Below are 22,720 nucleotides of genomic sequence, written 5' to 3' on the forward strand. Positions count from 1 at the left end.
TTGACAAGAATTCGTTGAGCCATTTTTTGAGTATGAGGCATTTCTGTGAGGAAGATTTATGAGGTATCGCTAATTGTTTTGAGCCTCAATCATTGCGTGAACCATATTATTACATTTGCGAGAGCTTGTGTCTTCTAATGGGGAACCTGAATTTTTCCTGAGCCTAAACAACTTTCAGGCTCCTTTCTAATTAATGTAGATGCAACGCAGTTGCTTTTGTGCTCTAAGGTTTGGAGTTCGAGTCCCTGCCGGATTTTTGCGATGTTTGCTGCCACATCACAGATTTTGCTAGAGTTTTTTTGAGTAATTTTCATTTGTGTTGCAAGTGTTCTTAATTTATTCCTGTCATTTGCAAGTTTAAGACCATGTTTTTGCATATTTTCTACTTTCGTTTCGCTTAAAAGCTTTCTTCGCCTTTAATGGTGTCCATGTATGTTTTTTTGGCTTAGTGAATTTAGTCTGTGTCGTTGGACTTAATTTGTGTCGTTTGAAGGGCAAAAATTGTTATAGATTTAGAAATTATTTTGATTTTTTGTTTTAGTTACTAGTCAAAGTTCTAGAACTTAAACGCTCGAAGTGATTATGACAAGAATTTTTTTGTGGAACAATGTTATGACCACAATATGACACTCTCGAGAACAAGTATCCTAAATGGGAAACTATATGTTTCCTTGAATCTTAAAATTTTGAAGACTCCTTCTGACTTAATCTAGATGTAACGCAGTTGCCTTTGTGCACTAAGGTTTGGAGTTTGAGTCCCTGCCGGAACTTTTGTTCGACTGTTTATGTTTTGTCGGCTTAGCTGCCACATCACAGATTTTCTTGAACTTAAAGCAATTTTGATTCAAGTTGCAAGTGTTCTTGATTTACTCCTGTCAATTGTAAGTTAAGTAGCCCTGTATTTGCATGTTTTCCCTTTTGTTTATTGTTTTGCTCAAAAGGTTTGTTTGACCTAAATGGTGTCGGTGTATGTTTTGTCGGCTAATTTAAATTAGACTTTGTTATTTTCTTCTAATTGCCTATTCACCTGCATACAATGCTCGGTTCTCCACGATGATGCATTCCGCTTCACTGTGTCCATAAAGATTACACGCAATGATAAATGTTGAAAGCAATTTATGAATTGTCTAACATTAGCTGGTGCGATTCACTTTTCTTTTTCGCTCTATCTTTTCATTTAGTAAAATGCCATTTTTCATTTCTTGAGAAATTTACGATACAATTTCCTAGAATCCTGATTTTTTTTTTAGTTAATCATGTATAAATACTCACGTCCAATTTCAGAGGTCTGTCGGTTTTTCTAAGAAAAATTATTCGCCATTTCATAATTATTTAGCAACCTTATTTCCCAAAATGTTGAGAGTTTTCAATTGTCTTCTGATATGTACATAGTTACTTTGATTCAGTCTTGAGTTTCAATTATAGATCAACTGCTCGAATTTTGATTTCATTCAATTTAATTTTTTTTGTTTACTTATCATTAGGTCCAGTTTGTTGCACATATGATGACTGATCGACCATCTGATTCCTGATATGTTCATAGTTACTCTGATTTGTATTGTAAAACAAATCGTCATTTTTGTTTTAAGACTATTAATTCTGTTCGCTTTCTTTTTTGGAATTTGGTTTTTCATATAAAAGCTTATTCAACTGATGAAACGAGCATCTAGCAGATGTTTATTCTTTCCTAAAAATGATGATTTCAATAATTTGATTCCTGATTTGTTCATAGTTACTCTGATTGGATTTACAATCTCTATTATCTTCTAAGTTTTAAGCTCGAGTTGGATCAACAGTTGGAATTTCGATTTGATTTAATTCTCGTTTTTTTTCAATAGGTCCATTTTGTCAGAGAGTTGCTATTGTTCCACATATGATGACTGATCGACCATCTGATTCCTGATATGTTCATAGTTACTCTGATTTGTACTATTGAACAAATCGTCATATTTGTTTTTAAACTATTAATTCTATTCGCCTTCTTTTTTGGTATTTGATTTATCATATAAAAGCTTATTCAACTGATGAAACGAGCATCTAGCAGATGTTTATTTTTTCCTATGAATGATGATTTCAATCATTTGATTCCTGATTTGTTCATAGTTACTCTGATTGGATTTACAATATCTATTATCTTCTAAGTTTTAAGCTCGAGTTGGATCAACAGTTGGAATTTCGATTTGATTTAATTCCCCTTTTTTTTCAATAGGTCCATTTTGTCAGAGAGTTGCTATTGTTCCACATATGATGACTGATCGACCATCTGATTCCTGATATGTCCATAGTTACTCTGATTTGTACTATTGAACAAATCGTCATATTTGTTTTTAAACTATTAATTCTATTCGCCTTTTTTTTGGTATTTGATTTTCATATAAAAGCTTATTCAACTGATGAAACGAGCATCTAGCAGATGTTTATTCTTTCCTATAAATGATGATTTCAATAATTTGATTCCTGATTTGTTCATAGTTACTCTGATTGGATTTACAATCTCTATTATCTTCTAAGTTTTAAGCTCGAGTTGGATCAACAGTTGGAATTTCGATTTGATTTAATTCTCGTTTTTTTTTCTATAGGTCCATTTTGTCAGAGAGTTGCTATTGTTCCACATATGATGATTGATCGACCATCTGATTCCTGATATGTTCATAGTTACTCTGATTTGTACTATTGAACAAATCGTCATATTTGTTTTCAAACTATTAATTCTATTCGCCTTCTTTTTTGGTATTTGATTTATCATATAAAAGCTTATTCAACTGATGAAACGAGCATCTAGCAGATGTTTATTTCTTCCTATGAATGATGATTTCAATCATTTGATTCCTGATTTGTTCATAGTTACTCTGATTGGATTTACAATATCTATTATCTTCTAAGTTTTAAGCTCGAGTTGGATCAACAGTTGGAATTTCGATTTGATTTAATTCTCGTTTTTTTTTTCAATAGGTCCATTTTGTCAGAGAGTTGCTATTGTTCCTTATATGATGACTGATCGACCATCTGATTCCTGATATGTTCATAGTTACTCTGATTTGTACTTTTGAACAAATCGTCATATTTGTTTTTAAACTATTAATACTATTCGCCTTTTTTTTGTATTTGATTTTTCATATAAAAGCTTATTCAACTGATGAAACGAGCATCTAGCAGATGTTTATTTTTTCCTATGAATGATGATTTTAATCATTTGATTCCTGATTTGTTCATAGTTACTCTGATTGGATTTACAATATCTATTATCTTCTAAGTTTCAAGCTCGAGTTGGATCAACAGTTGGAATTTCGATTTGATTTAATTCTCTTTTTTTTCAATAGGTGCATTTTGTCAGAGTTGCTATTGCTCCGCCTATCGCCTGTTCGACCTTCTGATTCCAGATATGTTCATAGTTTCTCTGATTTGTATTGTTGAACAAATCATCATATTTGTTTTTAAACTATTAATTCTGTTCGCTTTCTTTTTTGGAATTTGGTTTTTCATATAAAAGCTTATTCAACTGATGAAACGAGCATCTAGCAGATGTTTACTTTTTCCTATGAATGATGATTTCAATCATTTGATTCCTGATTTGTTCATAGTTACTCTGATTGGATTTACAATATCTATTATCTTCTAAGTTTTAAGCTTGAGTTGGATCAACAGTTGGAATTTCGATTTGATTTAATTCTCGTTTTTTTTCAATAGGTCCATTTTGTCAGAGTTGCTATTGTTCCACCTATCGACTGATCGACCATCTGATTCCTGATATGTTCATAGTTTCTCTGATTTGTATTGTTGAACAAATCATCATATTTGTTTTTAAACTATTAATTCTGTTCGCTTTCTTTTTTGGAATTTGGTTTTTCTTATAAAAGCTTATTCAACGGATGAAACGAGCATCTAGCAGATGTTTATTTTTTCCCATGAATGATGATTTCAATCATTTGATTCCTGATTTTTTCATGGTTACTCTGATTGGATTTACAATATCTATTATCTTCTAAGTTTTGAGCTCGAGTTGGATCAACAGTTGGAATTTCGGTTTGATTTAATTCTAGTTTTTTTTTCAATAGGTTCATTTTGTCAGAGAATTGCTATTGTTCCACATATGATGACTGATCGACCATCTGATTCCTGATATGTTCATAGTTTCTCTGATTTGTATTGTTGAACAAATCATCATATTTATTTTGAAACTATTAATTCTGTTCGCTTTCTTTTTTGGAATTTGGTTTTTCATATAAAAGCTTATTCAACTGATGAACCGAGCATCTAGAAGATGTTTTTTTTCCTATGAATGATGATTTCATCATTCATAGGAAAAAATAAACATTTGTCAGATGCTCGTTTCATCAGTTGAATTAGCTTTTATCAGAAAAACCAAATACCAAAAAGAAAGAGAACAGAAATAATAGTTTATACACAAAAATCTGTTGTGTTCTAAGTTTTAAGCTCGAGTTGGATCAACTGTTGGAATTTCGAATTGATTTAATTCTCGTTTTTATTTTTTTATTTTGCAATAGGTCCATTTTATCAGAGAGTTGCTGTGGTTATACATTTGATGACTGTTCGACCATCTGGTTACTGATATGTTCATAGTTACTCTGATTTGTAATTTAGAACAAATCGTCATATTTGTTTTTAAACTATTAATTCTATTTGCCTTCTTTTTTGGTATTTGATTTTTCATCTAAAAGCTGATTCAACTGATGAATTGAGCATCTAGCAGATGTTTGTTTTTCCTCTAAATGATGATTTAAATAGTTTGGTTCGAGATTTGCTCATAGTTACTCTGATTGGATTTACAATATCTGTTGTGTTCTAAGTTATGAGCTCGAGTTGGATCAACTGTTGGAATTTCGATTTGATTTAATTCTCGTTTGTTTTTTTTTATTTTGCAATAGGTCCATTTTATCAGAGAGTTGCTGTGGTTATACATTTGATGACTGTTCGACCATCTGGTTACTGATATGTTCATAGTTACTCTGATTTGTAATTTAGAACAAATCGTCGTATTTGTTTTTAAACTATTAATTTTATTCGCCTTCTTTTTTGGTATTTGATTTTTCATCTAAAAGCTTATTCAACTGATGAATTGAGCATCTAGCAGATGTTTATTTTTTCCTCTAAATGATGATTTCAATAGTTTGATTCGTGATTTGCTCATAGTTACTCTGAGTGGATTTACAATATCAATTGTGTTCTAAGTTTTAAGCTCGAGTTGGATCAACAGTTGGAATTTCGATTTGATTTAATTCAAGTTTTTTTTCAATAGGTCCATTTTGTCAGAGCATTGCTGTGGTTATACCTTTGATGACTGTTCGAACATCTGATTCTTGATATGTTCATAGTTACTCTGATTTGTATTTTAGAACGAATCGTTGTATTAAATTTTAACTATTAATTCTGTTCGCTTTCTTTTTTGGTATATGGTTTTTTTCATATAAAAGCTTTTTCAACTGATGAAACGAGCATCTAGCAGATGTTTATTTTTTCCTATGAATGATGATTTCAATCATTTGATTCCTGATTTGTTCATAGTTACTCTGATTGGAATTACAATATCTATTATCTTCTAAGTTTTAAGCTCGAGTTGGATCAACTTATGGAATTTCGGACTGATTTAATTCTCGTTTGTTTTTTTTTTGATTTTGCAATAGGCCCATTTTATCAGAGAGTTGCTGTGGTTATACGTTTGATGACTGTTCGACCATCTGGTTCCTGATATGTTCAGAGTTACTCTGATTTGTAATTTAGAACAAATCGTCATATTTGTTTTTAAACTATTAATTCTATTCGCTTTCTTTTTTGGTATTTGATTTTTCATCTAAAAGCTTATTCAACTGATGAATTGAGAATCTAGCAGATGTTTATTTTTTCCTCTAAAGGATGATTTCAATAGTTTGTTTCGTGATTTGCTCATAGTTACTCTGATTGGATTTACAATATCAATTGTGTTCTAACTTAAAAGCTCGAGTTGGATCAACAGTTGGAATTATTTCGATTTGATTTAATTCTCGTTTTTTTTTTGATTTTGCAATAGGTCCATTTTATCAGAGAGATGCTGTGGTTATACATTTGATGACTGTTCGACCATCTGATTCTTGGTATGTTCATAGTTTCTCTGATTTGTATTTTAGAACGAATCGTTATATTTGTTTTTAAACTATTAATTCTGTTCGCTTTCTTTTTTGGTATATGGTTTTTTTCATATAAAAGGTTTTTCAACTGATGAATTGAGCATCTAGCAGATGTTTATTCTTTCCTATAAATGATGATTTCAATAATTTGATTCCTGATTTGTTCATAGTTACTCTGATTGTATTTACAATATCTGTTTTGTTCTAAGTTTTAAGCTCGAGTTGGATCAACAGTTGGAATTATTTCGATTTGATTTAATTCTCGTGTTTTTTCAAAAGATCCATTTGTCAGAGATTTGCTGTTGTTATACATTTATGACTGTTCGACCATCCGATTCCTGATAGGCGCATAATTACTCTGATTTGTATTTTAGAACAAATAGTAATTTTTGTTTATAAACTATTATTTTTGTTCCTTTCTTTTTGGTATTTGGTTTTTCATATAAAAGCTTATTCAACTGGTGGAATGAGCATCTAGCAAATGTTTTTTTTTCCTATGAATGATGATTTCAATCATTTGGTAATTGATTTTTTTCATTGTTACTCTGATTGGTTTTTTAATATCTACGATGCTCTAAGTTTAAAGTTCGAATGGATCAACAGTCGGTTTTTCGATTTGATTTAATTTTCTTTTTTTTTCATTAATCAATAGGTCCATTCTGATTAATGAGAGAATTGCTGTTGTTATACTTTTGATGACTGTTTGACCATCTGATTGCTGATATGTTCATTGTTACTCTGATTTGTATTTTAGAGCAAATAGCCATATTTGTTTTTAAACTATTAATTCTGTTCGCTTTCTTTTTTGGTATTTGGTTTTTTCGTATAAAAGCTTCTTCAACTGATGAAAACATTATCTAGCAGATGTTTAGTTTTTCCTATGAATGATGATTTTACTCATTTAATTCCTGATTTGTTCATATTTATTGCGATTGGATTTATAATCGCTACTATCTTATAAGTTATAAGCTCGGTTTGGATCTACAGTTGGAATTTCGATTTGATTTAATTCTCGTTTTTTTTTTGTGTTATTCAATAGGTCCTTTGTCAGAAAGTTGCTGTTGTTATACATAGGATGACTGTTCGACCATCCCGCTTCCTGATATGTTCATAGTTACCCTGATTTGTGTTTTGGAACATGTAATGATTATTGGTTTTAAACTGTTGAAGAGTTGTACCATGTTAACACTTGTTTTAAAAATTTCCAAACTATTAGAATAATTGTTACATATTGATTTTTGTTTATTATTATAAAGAAAATTATAGCACTATTGTTGATTAATTTTCTTTGGTCTCTTTAAATAATTTGTACTTTGACAATTATGTTGGCTGTTTTTCTGTTTTCTTTTTTTATTGAAAAGCTCTCTCTGTTATCTATCCAGAAAATGAAAATGACTATCTGGCAGAATTTTATAATTTCTAAGATTGCTGAAATGCTGATACCAACCGTTTGATTTCTGATTTGTTCATAGTTACTCTGATTGGATATATTTCCTTTAACCTAAAGTTTTTTTGCGCGTAATTACTCGATAAGTATTGATTTCAAATAATAGGCTCCTGGTTTGTTCATTGCTGCAATGACTTTGAACTCTGGAAATGCTGTGCCCAGTTTTCAGAGCTTTTTTTGCACGAACTCGTTCAGAGTTTCTCTGATTTGTTTGATTTACTTAAATACCCGTGTTTTCCAAACATTCCAATTCAAAGAGCTCTATCATTAAATCAATTTTTCAATTAATTGTTTAAAATTTAGTAATGTTTATATGAAGCAATCGACTTCTACTTTCAACAGTGGAATTTAATTTTTAGTTTGCAGTGAAATATAAAATCAACCTATTGATCCAGTTTTTTTTCAAATTGGGTTAATTTAATCGAAAAATTGCCAATCATGAGTTGTTTTAAAATTTAAAAGAGCATTAAGGGCATCTATTTGTTTTTCGAAAGTGGAGATGTTTTCAAAAAACAGGTAATTTTTTTCTGTTTAATTGCGTACATAGGCTCTTTTCCCACTGTCTGTTGGCTACTTTCTAATTTTCTTGTAGATAATGATGCCGATACTTTGACTCCTGGTTTGTTCATTATTGTGGCGACTTTAAGCCCATAAAATGAGATGCTCATTTTTCAGTTTTCCTGGCGTTAGTTTTTCACAAGCTTAATGGTAGTTACTCTGATTTGTGTTATGCAATCAATATCCAGTTCTTTAAAACTGCAAACTATAAAAAGAGCTTAACCATATTCAGAATTCGTCAATAAAATTTTAAAATATAATTTTTTGACGTTATTATTGATTGTGGTTGCTTGAATTATTAGTGCATTGCCAATGTTGGCAATACTTTTCCACGGTTGTTTTTCTCGTACTAAATTTTTTTCAGTTGATGATGCAAAAGATAAAAGGACATTAGGCGGATTTTTTTTGAAGGTTGATGATAGCATTTGATTCCTGATTTGTTCATAGTTAGCCTGGCTAGATTCATGTTTTTAAAGTCATAAACTTGAATACGTGAATTCATCAGTCTGGATAATTTTTTTTTCTGGTTAAGTCTTAAAATTTGTTCACAGTCAAGTTTGATTTGTTTCAGGCTTTCAAGTTTGATTTCTCCTTAGTTCATTTTCTTTATTGAACAGCAAAAGTGTATAGTTCACGAAAAACGTCTAATTTCGATCGACGTCTATTTTTCGAAATTTTAATTTTCAGATTTTTTAGCAGAAAAAGAAGTTTACCTATTGATCCATTCTTTTAAATTGGGTTGGTTTTATCAAAAATTTTAGAAATTCAAAGAGCTTTAAGGCCATATATTTTTTCTTTGGAGTTTTTAATTTTGTCTGTAATGTTTTTCTGTTTCCCTGCGTTCATGACTTTTTTGCAATCTTTGTTAGCTATGTTTTACCTAGCTCTTATATATCCAGGTCATATTAATCCAGTTCTTTTCTCAATAAAACTTGATGCCCAACCTTTGGTTCCTGGTTTCTTCATTGTTACCGTGACTTTGAATTCTTATAGTTGTTTTGCCTTTTTTTTTTTCATTTTAAGCGCTCATAGTTTTTACACAAACATGTTAGCAGTTTATGTGATTTGCTTTTTTTTCAATCTATACGCATTTCTATAAATCAAGAAACTTTAAAAAGAGCTTAACATATTGAGATTTCATTTTAAAAATTCTATTTCATTTTTTCAAAAATAATACTAAGCAAGTTCATACTAAACCTGAACTGTGTTATAAACGTTACATATTACTCATTTTTAATAAACATTCTTCTATAAAAATAGCTGTACCAGAAATGAAATTGTCTTTGAAATTAAATATCTATTTAATTCAAGAAAAGGGTATAAATGTGCATCAAAGTCTCTAATAACTTAAGATGTGCATTCATACATATTAATGCATTTATGAATGCACTTAGGTATATATGCACTTTTTGAGCCCAATTGAAATTCATCTGCTGAAATCGACGTAAATAGCACTCTCCAAATACGAACGTGGAAATGGCGCCAAAAAACGTAAACGATTTCTAGTTTCGAAAGTGGAATTTAATTTTTAGTTTTCCAGCGGAAAAAACTTTAGCTGTTGATCTAGTTTTCTCAAGGTTTGTTTCAATGTTATCAAAAAAGCGCCAATTATAAATCGTTCTAGAAACTCAAAGAGCTTAAAGGGCATTACTTTTTTTCTTTGAAAATCGAAAGTTAAGATTTTTTCAACAAAGTCAGGGTTTTTTTTGTTTACTTGCGTTAATTACTCTTTTCCAATCTTCAATTGGCTGTTTTTTTTTAGATTATGGTTTTCTTGAGTTAACAGCCATTTTGTTGGTATTACTTAAATTTCTTTGTTCAATTTTTCTTAGAAAGTTTTCTCAGTTGACGACGCGAAAGATATAACGACTGGCAGAGGTGACTAATACCATTTGATTCCTCATGCATTCATGGGTTTTCTGATTGGATTCTTAGTCTTAGTGCTTTACGTGCTCGTTTTTATGCACGTACCTTCTCATTCATTAATGATACCAATTGAATTTAGGCTTGCATTTGCTTATTTATGCTTAATTCAAGCCTTGAAAATTTAGTTTCACGATGGCTGATGAAAATGCCTAAGATCTTCTTTTTCGCTCAGATTCCTTTATCACACCACGCCGAAACAACGACACTACTTTGAAAAAATTCTTTTGTTAAATTTTTGTAAGACTGGTCGGAACATTCTGTGCTACTTGTTTTTTCTTTTTGTTTTCCACGCAACATCAGGTACAACAAATAATCATCGGACTGGGTTGAATTATATATCATATTAAAGCCCTTTCAGTCCTGATTCGAACCACATTATAAAATTCGCAACATTTTTTCTAGTGTCGAGAAAAACCCAGTTGAAATTTTCAACTTTTGTCTAATTTTTGTCTTATTTAAGCTGTTTACAATAGCTTATTTATAATTGATTTTAATTTTAATCGAGTCAAATAAGTTTTTTTGGAGATTTTTAATGTCATTTTGAAAATGCTATTTCTACAAAGAAAATTGAAAAAAAAAATAGATTTTTAAAATTTTTTTTATGTATTTTAGGTCATTTCCATCAAAAACTGTTGTCCTGTTTGCCTATTTTACTATGGTCGAATATGCCTAAAATATACTTTTACGTCAGATCATTTTATAACACCACGCATAAAAAACTGCACCAATTTGAAAAAAAAAAATGCTTGTAGTTTTTTGAAGACTGGTCGGAACATTTTGTGCTACTTGCACAGTAACCGACCATCCTTGTTTACCAGTGTGGATTGCCTTTTAAGAAAATGATGTTTCCAACAATTGGATTCCTGATTTGTTCATATTACTCTGATTTAACTTTATCGTGTGTCATAGTTCTATTTCGCAAACAAAATAATCCATGATCTAATATCTATCTATTATATATTTAAATGCGGCCTTCACTATCTCGCCATGTTTAAGCTTTTTCAACGTATTATTTTGCATATTTAAGCTATATGGTATATTGCAATGGTTAAGATTTTTTTTCGATTTTCCAGTTTGATTTTAGTGGTTAATGCACCTAGTTTAAAATAAGTAGCCCAATATTGGGTTGCTGTTCGGATTCACCAAGGGGTAGCGAATTCGGCCTCCAATTTTTAATGGCCAAATTTTTTTTAGTTAACGAGATAAGACGATTTTGGTGATTTTTTCTAAAATTTTCAGAAAACTCAAATTACAAAATGATTTAAAAAACTTGAAGTTCACAACCCTGTAGTTGGGTACTTTCAGTACTGTTAATGCTTGCGAATCTTGTCTCCCATAATGACTGCTCAAATCCTGGTAGTTTTCGAGATATGGCGTTTTTTGTGATTTTTTCAAAAATTTTCAGAAAGCTTAAATTAATTATTTTTCAATATTTGAAATTTCCAACCCCGTAGTTAGGTGCTGTCAGGGTACTCCAAGGAGTTGGAAATCTTGCCTCCAGATGTGACTGTTCGAATCTTTGTATTTTTCGAGATATGACGTTTTTTGTGATTTTTTTCAAAAAATATTCAGAAAACTTATATCAATTTTTTTTCGCAAAAGCTGAAATTCGTAATCCTGTATTTGGGTTTTGCCAGAGTAGTCTCAAGGATATCGAATCTTGCCTCCAAATATGACTGCCCAATTCTTTGTAGTTTTCGAGATATGACGTTCTTTGTGATTTTTTCAAAATTTTCAGAAAACCTAAATTTATTATTTTTTTTAAATTTGAAATTCCCAACCCTGTGGTTGGGTTCTTTCGGGGTGTTGCAAATCTTGCCTCCAAATATGACTGTTCAATTCCTTGTAGTTTTCGAGATATGACGTTTTTTGTGATTTTTCATAATTTGAAATTCCTAACTTTGTAGTTGAGTGCTCAAATCTTTTAGTTTCCGAGATAAGACATTTTTTTCTATGATTTATTCAATTTTTATCGAGAATCTTAAGTTAAAAAATTTCACGAAATTGAAATTCCCAACCGTATAGTAGGGTGCAATCAGGGGCTCTCAGTGGTTGCAAATCTGGCCTCCAAATTTCTCCAGTGGCCCACTAAGTTTTCAAGATGATGCTTCTATGGATTTTCAAAATGCGAATTAAAAAGTTTGAAATTACCAACCCTGTAATTGTGTGCAGTCAGAGTACACTAAAAGATTTGATTATCATAAATTAATCGTTATTCAATAATCATGAATGTTTTTTTTTCGCTTCTAAAAATCAAGATTATGATCTGTCACATCCCATAATTCAAATTATGATTGTGCAACATGATTCATTACAACAACGCCTACTTGACCTACCTGTTTCAGCCTGAATCGACATTTTGCCAAAAACCGAAAGAGAGCGAACAATTGGAAAAAAAATGTTGACAGGGGAAACATTTACTACCCAAACGATCAATTGGTGCTTTCATTACCCTGCATTGCAACGGGGTGCTTTTTTCCCGAAAAGAACTTCATTCACTGAGCTCGCTCTTGAAAATGTTACACGTGTTGCAACTGTGTTGCAATGAAACATATGAAATTGAAAATGAAAATTGATGCCTGCTTTTGAAATGATGATCCAATTGATTTACTTATAGATTTGTAAAATATAAACTTTTGATGGATATTAATTCGCGCTAAGTCGTATTAAATGAGGATACATCGATTTTTGGTGTTTCCACGAGAGCACTTCTGTTTAATTGAATGATAGGCTTGTTTATGCATCTGGTTATGCCGACCATTTGGCTTCTGATTTTTTATCTGGTAGCTCGATTTGACATTTTGCTACCTTTTTTAAAATTCAATCTTTTAGATTGTATCTGGAAATGAGATTCTCAAACTATTCATTCATTGGTAATGAAGAGCTCTGTTCTCTAGCAACTTTTAAAAAAATCTGATTTCGGGTGACATCATTTGCCAGGAAGATGAAATAAAATTTTTGATATTTGTTTTACTGCTACGTTTTTGAAGTCCATTTAAGTTAATTGCTTTTGCTGTAAATTTTGTTGTACCATGGTATTTAAGGCTTTCTGCGATTTTTTTTTCAAAAAAGATTTTTTTTTCAATGTTTGGTTTTTTTTTCATTTGCTTTTCATCGCAGTATTTCCTTTTGTACCGCAAGTGGTGTGAAGCTCAGCTTCGCCTCTGTGTCTCTAAATAATGATTCGCTGATGTTTTGGTTCCTGATGAGTAGATTGTGCTTTTGATTTCAAGTTCTCGAAGTTTAACTACATTTTTTTCCGGGATGATACTGGCCTTTTGATTTCTGATTTTTTCTTGGTTACTTAGATTTGAGAGTAGCTGCTGCTTATATATTTTTTTCTTTTTAGGTTCTGTGTTCGCTTTATTCCAGGTAAAATGGCGAAGATTGTGCAACAAAATTTTTTGTTACTTATATTTTCTCTCGAGCGGATCGATATTTGATTTCAATTGATGTTCATATTTACCCTGAGTTGGTTTTGTTTTTGTAACTAGGTTTCTTTTTGAGCAAAAGTTTCACATTCAATAGGGAAGCCGATGTTTTAAATTCTCCTTCATTCATTGTAATTTTGACCTAACTCTGGGAGATTATATGTTCGTTTCTCAGAGGATTGACTTTAAGGAATGATGATAACGACGATTTGATTCCTGATTTACTCATAGTTACTCTGACATGGATTTGTATCGTTCAATAGCTTCTTCATATGTTTGTGTATGATAATTGAAGAACCGAAGTGTTCACTTCCGATATTAGTTTATCTGATTTCTGAATCAAAAAATATCTTTTCACATCTCAAGAAGATTTAATAAGCTGAGTACTCGATTTGTGATTTTTTCATAGGTTTTAAATATCTTTTTTGATTCATATGTTGGGCATGTTGTTTTTTACCGTGAAGTTCAACTGCTGCAGTAGCTCTGTCCTTTTTTCAGAGAATTGTTTTTTCTTAGAAAATGATGTTACCGATTATTTGAATCCTGATTTAATCATAGTTACTCTGATTCAATTTTCTTCCCTTTCATATGTCTACTTTACAAACAAAAAAAAATTTCTGAAATAAAATGAAATTTTGTTATTGATTTTTTTTGTAGTCTGTTTGGTTCACTGTTTTGAGCTTTTGGCTTCGTTAGAAATCTTAGGTTTTTGACAATCTTAGAATTTTGATGCTCGAGCTTTTTTTCCCTTCATTGTTAGTGTGACTTCAGTCTTAAACATTTTATACCCATTTTACAGAAGGTTGATTTTAAGGAATGATTATAACGACTATGTGATTCCTGATTTACTCATAGTTACTCTGACTTGGATTTCTAACGTTCAATAGGTTCATTCGTTTGGTTTTGTCTGGTATTTGAAGAAAACGAAGTAGTCACTGATAGGCTTGTTTATGCATCTGGTTATGCCGACCATTTGGCGCCTGATGTTTTTTCTGGCAGCTCGGTTGTCTCTTTGATACCTTGTTTTATTTCATTTTGTCAGATGATTTCAGTTCTCAAGCCATTCATTCTTTAGTAGTGAACAGCTCTGTTCTCCAACAACTTTTTTCGATATTTAGTTTTGGATGACTTCCTTTGTCAGATTCTTCAGGAAGATGATACGAAATGTTTGATCTGAATTTTTGGTTTTCTTTTTGAGGTCCTTTTAAGTTAATTGCTTTTGCTGTACAGTTTGTTGTGCCATTTTTTAACCTTTCATCAAGTTGCTTGCTCTAACTAATAAGTAGTTATTTTTCTGTTTTTTTTGCGTTCTTGGGCTCTTTCCCAACTGTCTTTGCTATGTTTGTAAATTCTTGAATTCTAGATAAGTTTCCATGCTATAAATGGTGCCTATGTCTAAACATAGGCAGTCAGTATCTGGAGCTGCTCTCGATTCGGAGTCAGAAGTTTTCAAGAGGGCACTAGAGCAGGTACAGCAAACATCATGAAAAAAAGCTTAAAGGCGATTTTATGTTCAAAAGTGGATTAATTTTAAGAATTACCCGCATAATTGATTCGAAAAAAAAACAGGTTAATATGTGTTATTGAAATAGTTTAGCCAAAAATCTTTGTCATTTGATTATTTTTGAAAGGCAAAAAATATAACTCAGATAACATGGCGGCTTTTCAAACCCAAATTTCACAGTATGATCGATGGGTTTTACAAGGTAGTAAATGCAGATCAACTGTGTGTTCAAAAGTAAAAACCATAAAGATCAATTGAAAACCGTGATGCGTTTTTCTTTTAAAATACTTTGTTTTGTACCAATGCCCTGAGTGAATTCAAGTTCAAAGGCAGTTGTAAGTGTTTGTGAGTGATTGTGTGTGTTGAAGGTGAAGAGTGTTCTGCAGACGGAGGAGGATCTGAACAATCTGAGAGAGAAGAAGAAGACTCAGTTGAGTAGGAAGGCCAATGTGGACACCCGACTAAGGACGGCCATCAAGAGCCAGTTAGATGGGATCAAGACAGGCCTCACACAATTGGACGCTGCTGTCAATGACATCCAAAAAGTAGATTTTTTATTTGTGATTTATCATCGAGTGTTGTTTCAATCAAGTCACAATACTGTCAATGTATCTAAATGTGCCCAAAAATACTAATTTTGTCAAAACATAGCATTTTTCGCTCAATTTGAAAGAAAAACAATTGCATGCGGAGCAGAAGATGGATCGTTTTGATCTGTACTTGGTTGACCTGAAAACAATAGACGAAGCTTTTGAACATTTTTTTTTGGAAATTCGCCACCTATCTCGATAAAATCCTGAGTCGTCCTCTGTTCACAAATAATGAGAGTTGGAATTCGACCTTATTCGACAGCATCTAAAAATAGTCATCATTTGATAGGTGCGAGAGCACATGAGCGAAGTGAGTGCAGCGTATAAACATCTGAACAGCATGAATGTGATGTTGCCCAATCTAGTTGACACAGCGGCCGAACACAGTCAGCTGCTGGCTGCGAAAGAGAACTTCGCCTACATTGTGCAGGTGCCGGAGAAGGTGGCAAACATTGCAGAGTTCATAGAGCAGGGCAAACTCATCTACGCTCACAGCTACCTCGCTGGTCAGTGAATCACAACCGCTCATCTTCAAACAATCACGTTTTGCTATCCGTATTTTGTGCAAATTGCCCAAAAAATGATTGTTGAACTTTTTTAAACTCATTAGCTTATTTCAAAGTCATCGAAAGACGGGAACCAAAGAATATAAGAAAGAAAGAATTAGTTTTTCCATGTATAAACAAATACATCAACAATATATGATCTTATACAGGAATGGATAGACAAATGGGCCTCTTGGCCCATTAACCGTCTAACCTTGATGCTGAAACCAAGAATCAACAAGGCGGTGATCACAGAATTAACAAATAAAATATATGATAATCAAAAATATATGTGTTTTTTTAAAATCCGATTCAAGTAGCGAGAAATAATAGACAGGGTGACCTGCTGGTCTTATCAACATCTACCGTTAGGCAAGATTTACGGACACATTTTTTCAAGTAAGTTTTGGAAATTAAGTAAGTAAATTCAGGAAAAAATCAAAACCTCGATATCTCAAATTAAAAGGATTTGGAGTGTCATTTTTTAAACAGAAATCTGACTCATAGATAGTAGTCCTGTATGGGTTTTGGGTTTTAATGGGTCTTGCAAGCAGCCAACGTGTTTGGGTTTTTGTAAAACTTACAAACCGAAAATATATCTTACCATTTCATAGTTTTGTACCAGATAGATTTTCAAATTGTAGTACAAATGAGAATTTTCAGAAAAGGAACTGTTTTCGATTTAGACAGGAATTAGACGCGGAAGACTAAGCTTGTTGAAAAATTTGCACGATCGATATCGGACCAAAAATTTCTGTTTTACGTTTACAAAATGGTTCAGAGAGCAAGTTAGAATCAGCTCTACTGGTTACTTTTTGTGTTTTAAAGGTAAATAATTCATTCAAAAAGTATTCCAAATGAAAAACATTTAAGGATTAAAACGAATATAAGCAGTTCGTATGTATGGTACTCGAAAACCGTTTACAGTTTATACTCCTCGAGTGATTTTCAGGATTTTCTTTTCGGTATGAATCGGTTCCAGCTGAGTATAGGTGCTAAAACCGTAAATCAAAACTCTGTGTTGGAGAATGGGAACATTATTGCTAGAGTAAAAGTTAATCATTAGTCTCCTATGAACATAATGTCCTAATTTTAAACTTTACCACATCGTTTATTGAGTTCCATTTTGACAAAATTAATGTTTTAAAAAGAAAACCTTGAATCAATATAGATACCTACATTTTTGCATGCAGATTTTTTCTTGACTTCGAGTTTAACTCGAACGTATGAATGAAAACACTCAAATTTATGTTCATTTGAACGGTTTTAGTAACGTTAGCCACCAATATATTCGTTTGAAGACAATTATTCAGAAAACATGTCATTATGTACATCCTTAATTAAACAGCCTATCGAGGTTAGTTTGTATCGTCCGCAAATTACAACACTTTCGCGGTGCTGCATGCTTTAGGCAAGTCATCTATATAAACAAGAAAAAGGAGAGAACCTAGAAACGAGCCCTGTGGCACCCCACAGTCTATTTTACTCCAGCTAGATGACGCTTCATTAATTTAAACACGATGCTTACAATTGCTGAGGTATGATTTGAACCATTTCAAAATGTTACTTCTGAAAGCATGCGTCTCTAATTTATGAAGCAAGATATCATATTCAATAGTATCAAATGCTTTATTCAAATCTAGGCAAAAAGTAATAAAACTTTGATGAAGGGAAAAGTCTTATTTTTTCAGTGAGCTCGGCTAGCGCATCATTTATGCTATGCTTATTTCGAAATCCGAATTGTTTACCATAGAGCAACAAAATATTTCTGGATCATGACTAGAACAGATATACAAAACACGTACATAACATTTGCTCCATGCTAGTAGTAGAAAAAGTAATTTTCATTTTTCGCTCCATCGTTTAGCAGTCCTCGAGTTTGTTTTCTTCAGTAACATTGAATGTTGAACGTAATCAATTTCTGATCTAACAAAGTTAGAAATTTGTGAGTTGTCTTCCAATTGTATTGAAAAAGTTATTGATTTTATTGGCAATATTTTTGTCTGTTGGGATATCATCTTGACCAATGCCTGATTGTAACGGGGAACTTTACTAGTTTTGTGGCATTTGCTAGTAATGTCATTTAAATGTTTCAATGTCTGCCTTGATTCTCCTATACAATTTTTGAATTTTTCTCATTTGTAGGCCTGTTTGCTGCTTTAACTTCTTTTTCAAAACGATCCCCTAAAAATTTAACTTTATAAAAAAACTTAGTTATAGCAAAACTAAATAATAACAAGACTGCCCGTATCAGGGCGAAGCCCTGAATGTTCCGACTGCTTTTTAAGGTTTATGGAGCAGCAGTAATAGGACAAAAAAATTAAATGAAAAAAAATAAAATGAAAATTTTTTTTTCTAAAATTTGATTTTTTAAATGAAAATCATCCCCCCAGACGCCATATAAAGTACAAAACTGGAGATTTCGTTCCTTGTAACAAATCAATTATGGCAAATAAGCTTCGTTCAACCAATTTGGAACGATTTATAAGAACGATTAAATCTCCGCTTACGCGTTAAAAGCGCGAATTATATCGCGCGTTAATTGTCCCAAATTGGTCAAAATGGCCAAAGATTTACGGACACATTTTTTCAAGTAAGTTTTGGAAATTAAGTATGTAAATTCAGCAAAAAATCAAAACCTCGATATCTCAAATTAAAAGGAAATGGAGTGTCATTTTTTAAACAGAAATCTGACTCATAGATAGTAGTCCTGTATGGGTTTTGGGTTTTAATGGGTCTTGCAAGCAGCCAACGTGTTTGGGTTTTTGTAAAACTTACAAACCGAAAATATATCTTGCCATTTCATAGTTTTGTACCAGATAGATTTTCAAATTATAGTACAAATGAGAATTTTCAGAAAAGGAACTGTTTTCGATTTAGACAGGAATTAGACGCGGAAGACTAAGCTCGTTGAAAAATTTGCACGATCGATATCGGACCAAAAATTTCTCTGTTTTACGTTTACAAAATGGTTCAGAGAGCAAGTTAGAATCAGCTCTACTGGTTACTTTTTGTGTTTTAAAGGTAAATAATTCATTCAAAAAGTATTCCAAATGAAAAAGATTCAAGGATTAAAACGAATATAAGCAGTTCGTATGTATGGTACTCGAAAACCGTTTACAGTTTATACTCGAGTGATTTTCAGGATTTTCTTTTCGGTATGAATCGGTTCCAGCTGAGTATAGGTGCTAAAACCGTAAATCAAAACTCTGTGTTGGAGAATGGGAACATTATTGCTAGAGTAAAAGCTCATCATTAGTCTCCTATGAACATAATGTCCTAATTTTAAACTTTACCACATCTTTTATTGAGTTCCATTTTGACAAAATTAATGTTTTACAAAAAAAAACCTTGAATCAATATAGATACCTACATTTTTGCATGCAGATTTTTTCTTGACTTCGAGTTTAACTCGAACATATGAATGAAAGCACTCAAATTTATGTTCATTTGAACGGTTTTAGTAACGTTAGCCACCAATATATTCGTTTGAAGCCAATTATTCAGAAAACATGTCATTATGTACATCCTTAATTAAACAGCCTATCGAGGTTAGTTTGTATCGTCCGCAAATTACAACACTTTCGCGGTGCTGCATGCTTTAGGCAAGTCATCTATATAAACAAGAAAAAGGAGAGAACCTAGAAACGAGCCCTGTGGCACCCCACAGTCTATTTTACTCCAGCTAGATGACGCTTCATTAATTTAAACACGATGCTTACAATTGCTGAGGTATGATTTGAACCATTTCAAAATGTTACTTCTGAAAGCATGCGTCTCTAATTTATGAAGCAAGATATCATATTCAATAGTATCAAATGCTTTATTCAAATCTAGGCAAAAAGTAATAAAACTTTGATGAAGGGAAAAGTCTTATTCTTTCAGTGAGCTCGGCTAGCGCATCATTTATGTTATGCTTATTTCGAAATCCGAATTGTTTACCATAGAGCAACAAAAAATTTCTGGATCATGACTAGAACAGATATACAAAACACGTACATAACATTTGTTCCATGCTAGTAGTAGAAAAAGTAATTTTCATTTTTCGCTCCATCGTTTAGCAGTCCTCGAGTTTGTTTTCTTCAGTAACATTGAATGTTGAACGTAATCAATTTCTGATCTAACAAAGTTAGAAATTTGTGAGTTGTCTTCCAATTGTATTGAAAAAGTTATTGATTTTATTGGCAATATTTTTGTCTGTTGGGATATCATCTTGACCAATGCCTGATTGTAACGGGGAACTTTACTAGTTTTGTGGCATTTGCTTTTCATGTCATTTAAATGTTTCAATGTCTGCCTTGATTCTCCTATACAATTTTTGAATTTTTCTCATTTGTCGGCCTGTTTGCTGCTTTAACTTCTTTTTCAAAACGATCCCCTAAAAATTTAACTTTATAAAAAAACTTAGTTATAGCAAAACTAAATAATAACAAGGCTGCTCGTATCAGGGCGAAGCCCTGAATGTTCCGACTGCTTTTTAAGGTTTATGGAGCAGCAGTAATAGGACAAAAAAATTAAATGAAAAAAAAAATAAAATGAAAACTTTTTTTCTAAAATTTGATTTTTTTAATGAAAATCATTCCCCCAGACGCCATATAAAGTACAAAACTGGAGATTTCGTTCCTTGTAACAAATCAATTATGGCAAATAAGCTTCGTTCAACCAACTTGGAACGATTTATAAGAACGATTAAATCTCCGCTTACGCGTTAAAAGCGCGAATTATATCGCGCGTTAATTGTCCCAAATTGGTCAAAATGGCCAAAATGGCAATATTTAAACCCTCATAACTCTACGAAAATTGATCACAGGTGAAATTTTTTTTTCAAATTTAAGCTCAGGGCAACAATACCTTTTGAATGATATAAAAAAATTCCGTCAAAAATGGCTAGTTAAAAAGTCGCAATTTGTCTGAAAAAAAAACCCACCCCGAGCACAAATATTCGGTTTCTTTCGTATCGAAAGTCGGAACAATAAAACTTAGTAAAACAATAATTATTAATTTTTAACTTAGTAAAAGTTTTAACCATAATCAAAAATTCGGAATCATTCTAGCTAATTCTCCATTTTTATGCGCACCTTTTTTTTTATTCTCAGGTTTCTAAGGTAATTAATGAACCAGGAGGTTTTTTTGTTGACTTGTTTCTTGTTGTTTCTGTTTGGCACAAAACATATGAAGAAATTCTTCGGAAGAGTTTAAAAGATCAGAAGCTTTATCTGGGTCCTTCATTTCATAAAAGTCCTGTTTGGCTGTTTCAATTCTTTGTTCTGTCATTTCTAGAAACGCATTCACTTGTATTCGGTTTCTAATGAAAGATTTATCGCAGAAAGGGATTTTATTATCAAAAATCTGGCATTTGATCAACTAATCTGTGTACCGGGTAATGATCTGATGACTTTTCAGTATTAGAAGCTACTGACTGTGTTTTCGACATGTTCTGGACGATAAATTGATCTTATCAAGCTGAACTGCTGGCTGTTATACGAGTTAGTTCACGGCTGTAAATGGAAAACTCATTTGAATAGACAGTTCAAATAAATTCTCGAAAGTAATTTTTCTTGCCTTAAATCGAAATTCAACTCGCCTCAAATTGAACGAATGATTAAGAGTTTTGCCATTTTCCAAAAAAACTAATCAAGTTTCTCAACAAACTGAAGTTAGTTGAATTCAGTTGGATTATAGATTACGCACAAGGAACATTTGTAATTTTTTGCTACATCAAACAGAAGACTTTCATCAAAAGGCTAATCAAGTTGACTGAGTGTACAGCACGTATTTCGTGTTTGGAGCATGACACCACCACTGAGTTTTATATGATTTTTTGTACTGACTAGTTAAAACCGCTGACTAACCAAATTCCAGCTACAGCTACTTACAGTTTTCAGTAAGGCAATAAATATCAGGTGGATACTCAAGGCTTAAAATATGTGCTTCCAATTGATCAAAGTGAGCTTTCAAAGATCATGTTTGTGTGCATAACGGACATTTTTAATTATTGGTCAGTGTTGTATTTTGCGTTAATTTCGACAGCAACATTATAAAGGAAAACAACTTAGCTCATTATTGGTCTTATATTGGAGATCTATGCCGCCGTCGTATAAGTTGGTTTGTTTATGTAGCCGATGTTCATTATGGAAGGTGTAGAAAATGTTTCCTTCTTTGTTTTAGGCGTTCAACATCCGTGTGACGCGCTTTATCATCGTTAAAAAAACAGTCCGCGCTGGGTTTATAAGTTCGAAAGTCTTATTGTTGTGAAAGTTTACTATACTTTTTTGTTCACTCTTTTTCTTCCCTTCGATCCACTTTTGCCATTCTTTTCGAAAACATCACAATGATGGGTTGCACCAATCCATCTCTGGAAGGCAATTGATGAATGACAGATATGTCAGTTGGCTCTACGGCAGCATTGATCGCACCAAACATTTCAATAACTTTCTTCAACGTAGTTTCTGAAGGCTCGTTTGTGGTTCTTCCGTTTTCGATAGTTGTCGTATCTTCTTTCCAGCCAATTATCATAACGTTGTCTCTTCTACTGTGGGTTTTCAATTTTTCAGTTTCGTTCTACTGGGTCATTCACTCACTAAATTCATCATCTTT

At 32.2% G+C, this 22,720-nt stretch overlaps 1 protein-coding gene across 2 annotated transcripts in view; it reads left to right on the forward strand.

The window, feature by feature from the left end:
* The window catches only part of LOC134843610 (exocyst complex component 3-like), a 401,375-nt gene that overhangs the window by 372,221 nt on the left and 6,434 nt on the right, over positions 1-22,720 (forward strand). For both annotated transcript variants that reach the window (XM_063859768.1, XM_063859767.1), the window contains exons 2-4: positions 14,845-14,953; positions 15,357-15,533; positions 15,868-16,084. In XM_063859768.1, coding sequence (XP_063715838.1) covers positions 14,867-14,953; positions 15,357-15,533; positions 15,868-16,084 — 481 coding nt within the window. In that variant the 5' untranslated portion in view covers positions 14,845-14,866. The remainder of the gene's footprint in view (positions 1-14,844; positions 14,954-15,356; positions 15,534-15,867; positions 16,085-22,720) is intronic.

This window comes from Symsagittifera roscoffensis, chromosome 4, assembly GCF_963678635.1.
Source record: "Symsagittifera roscoffensis chromosome 4, txSymRosc1.1, whole genome shotgun sequence".
NCBI lineage: Eukaryota > Metazoa > Xenacoelomorpha > Acoela > Convolutidae > Symsagittifera > Symsagittifera roscoffensis.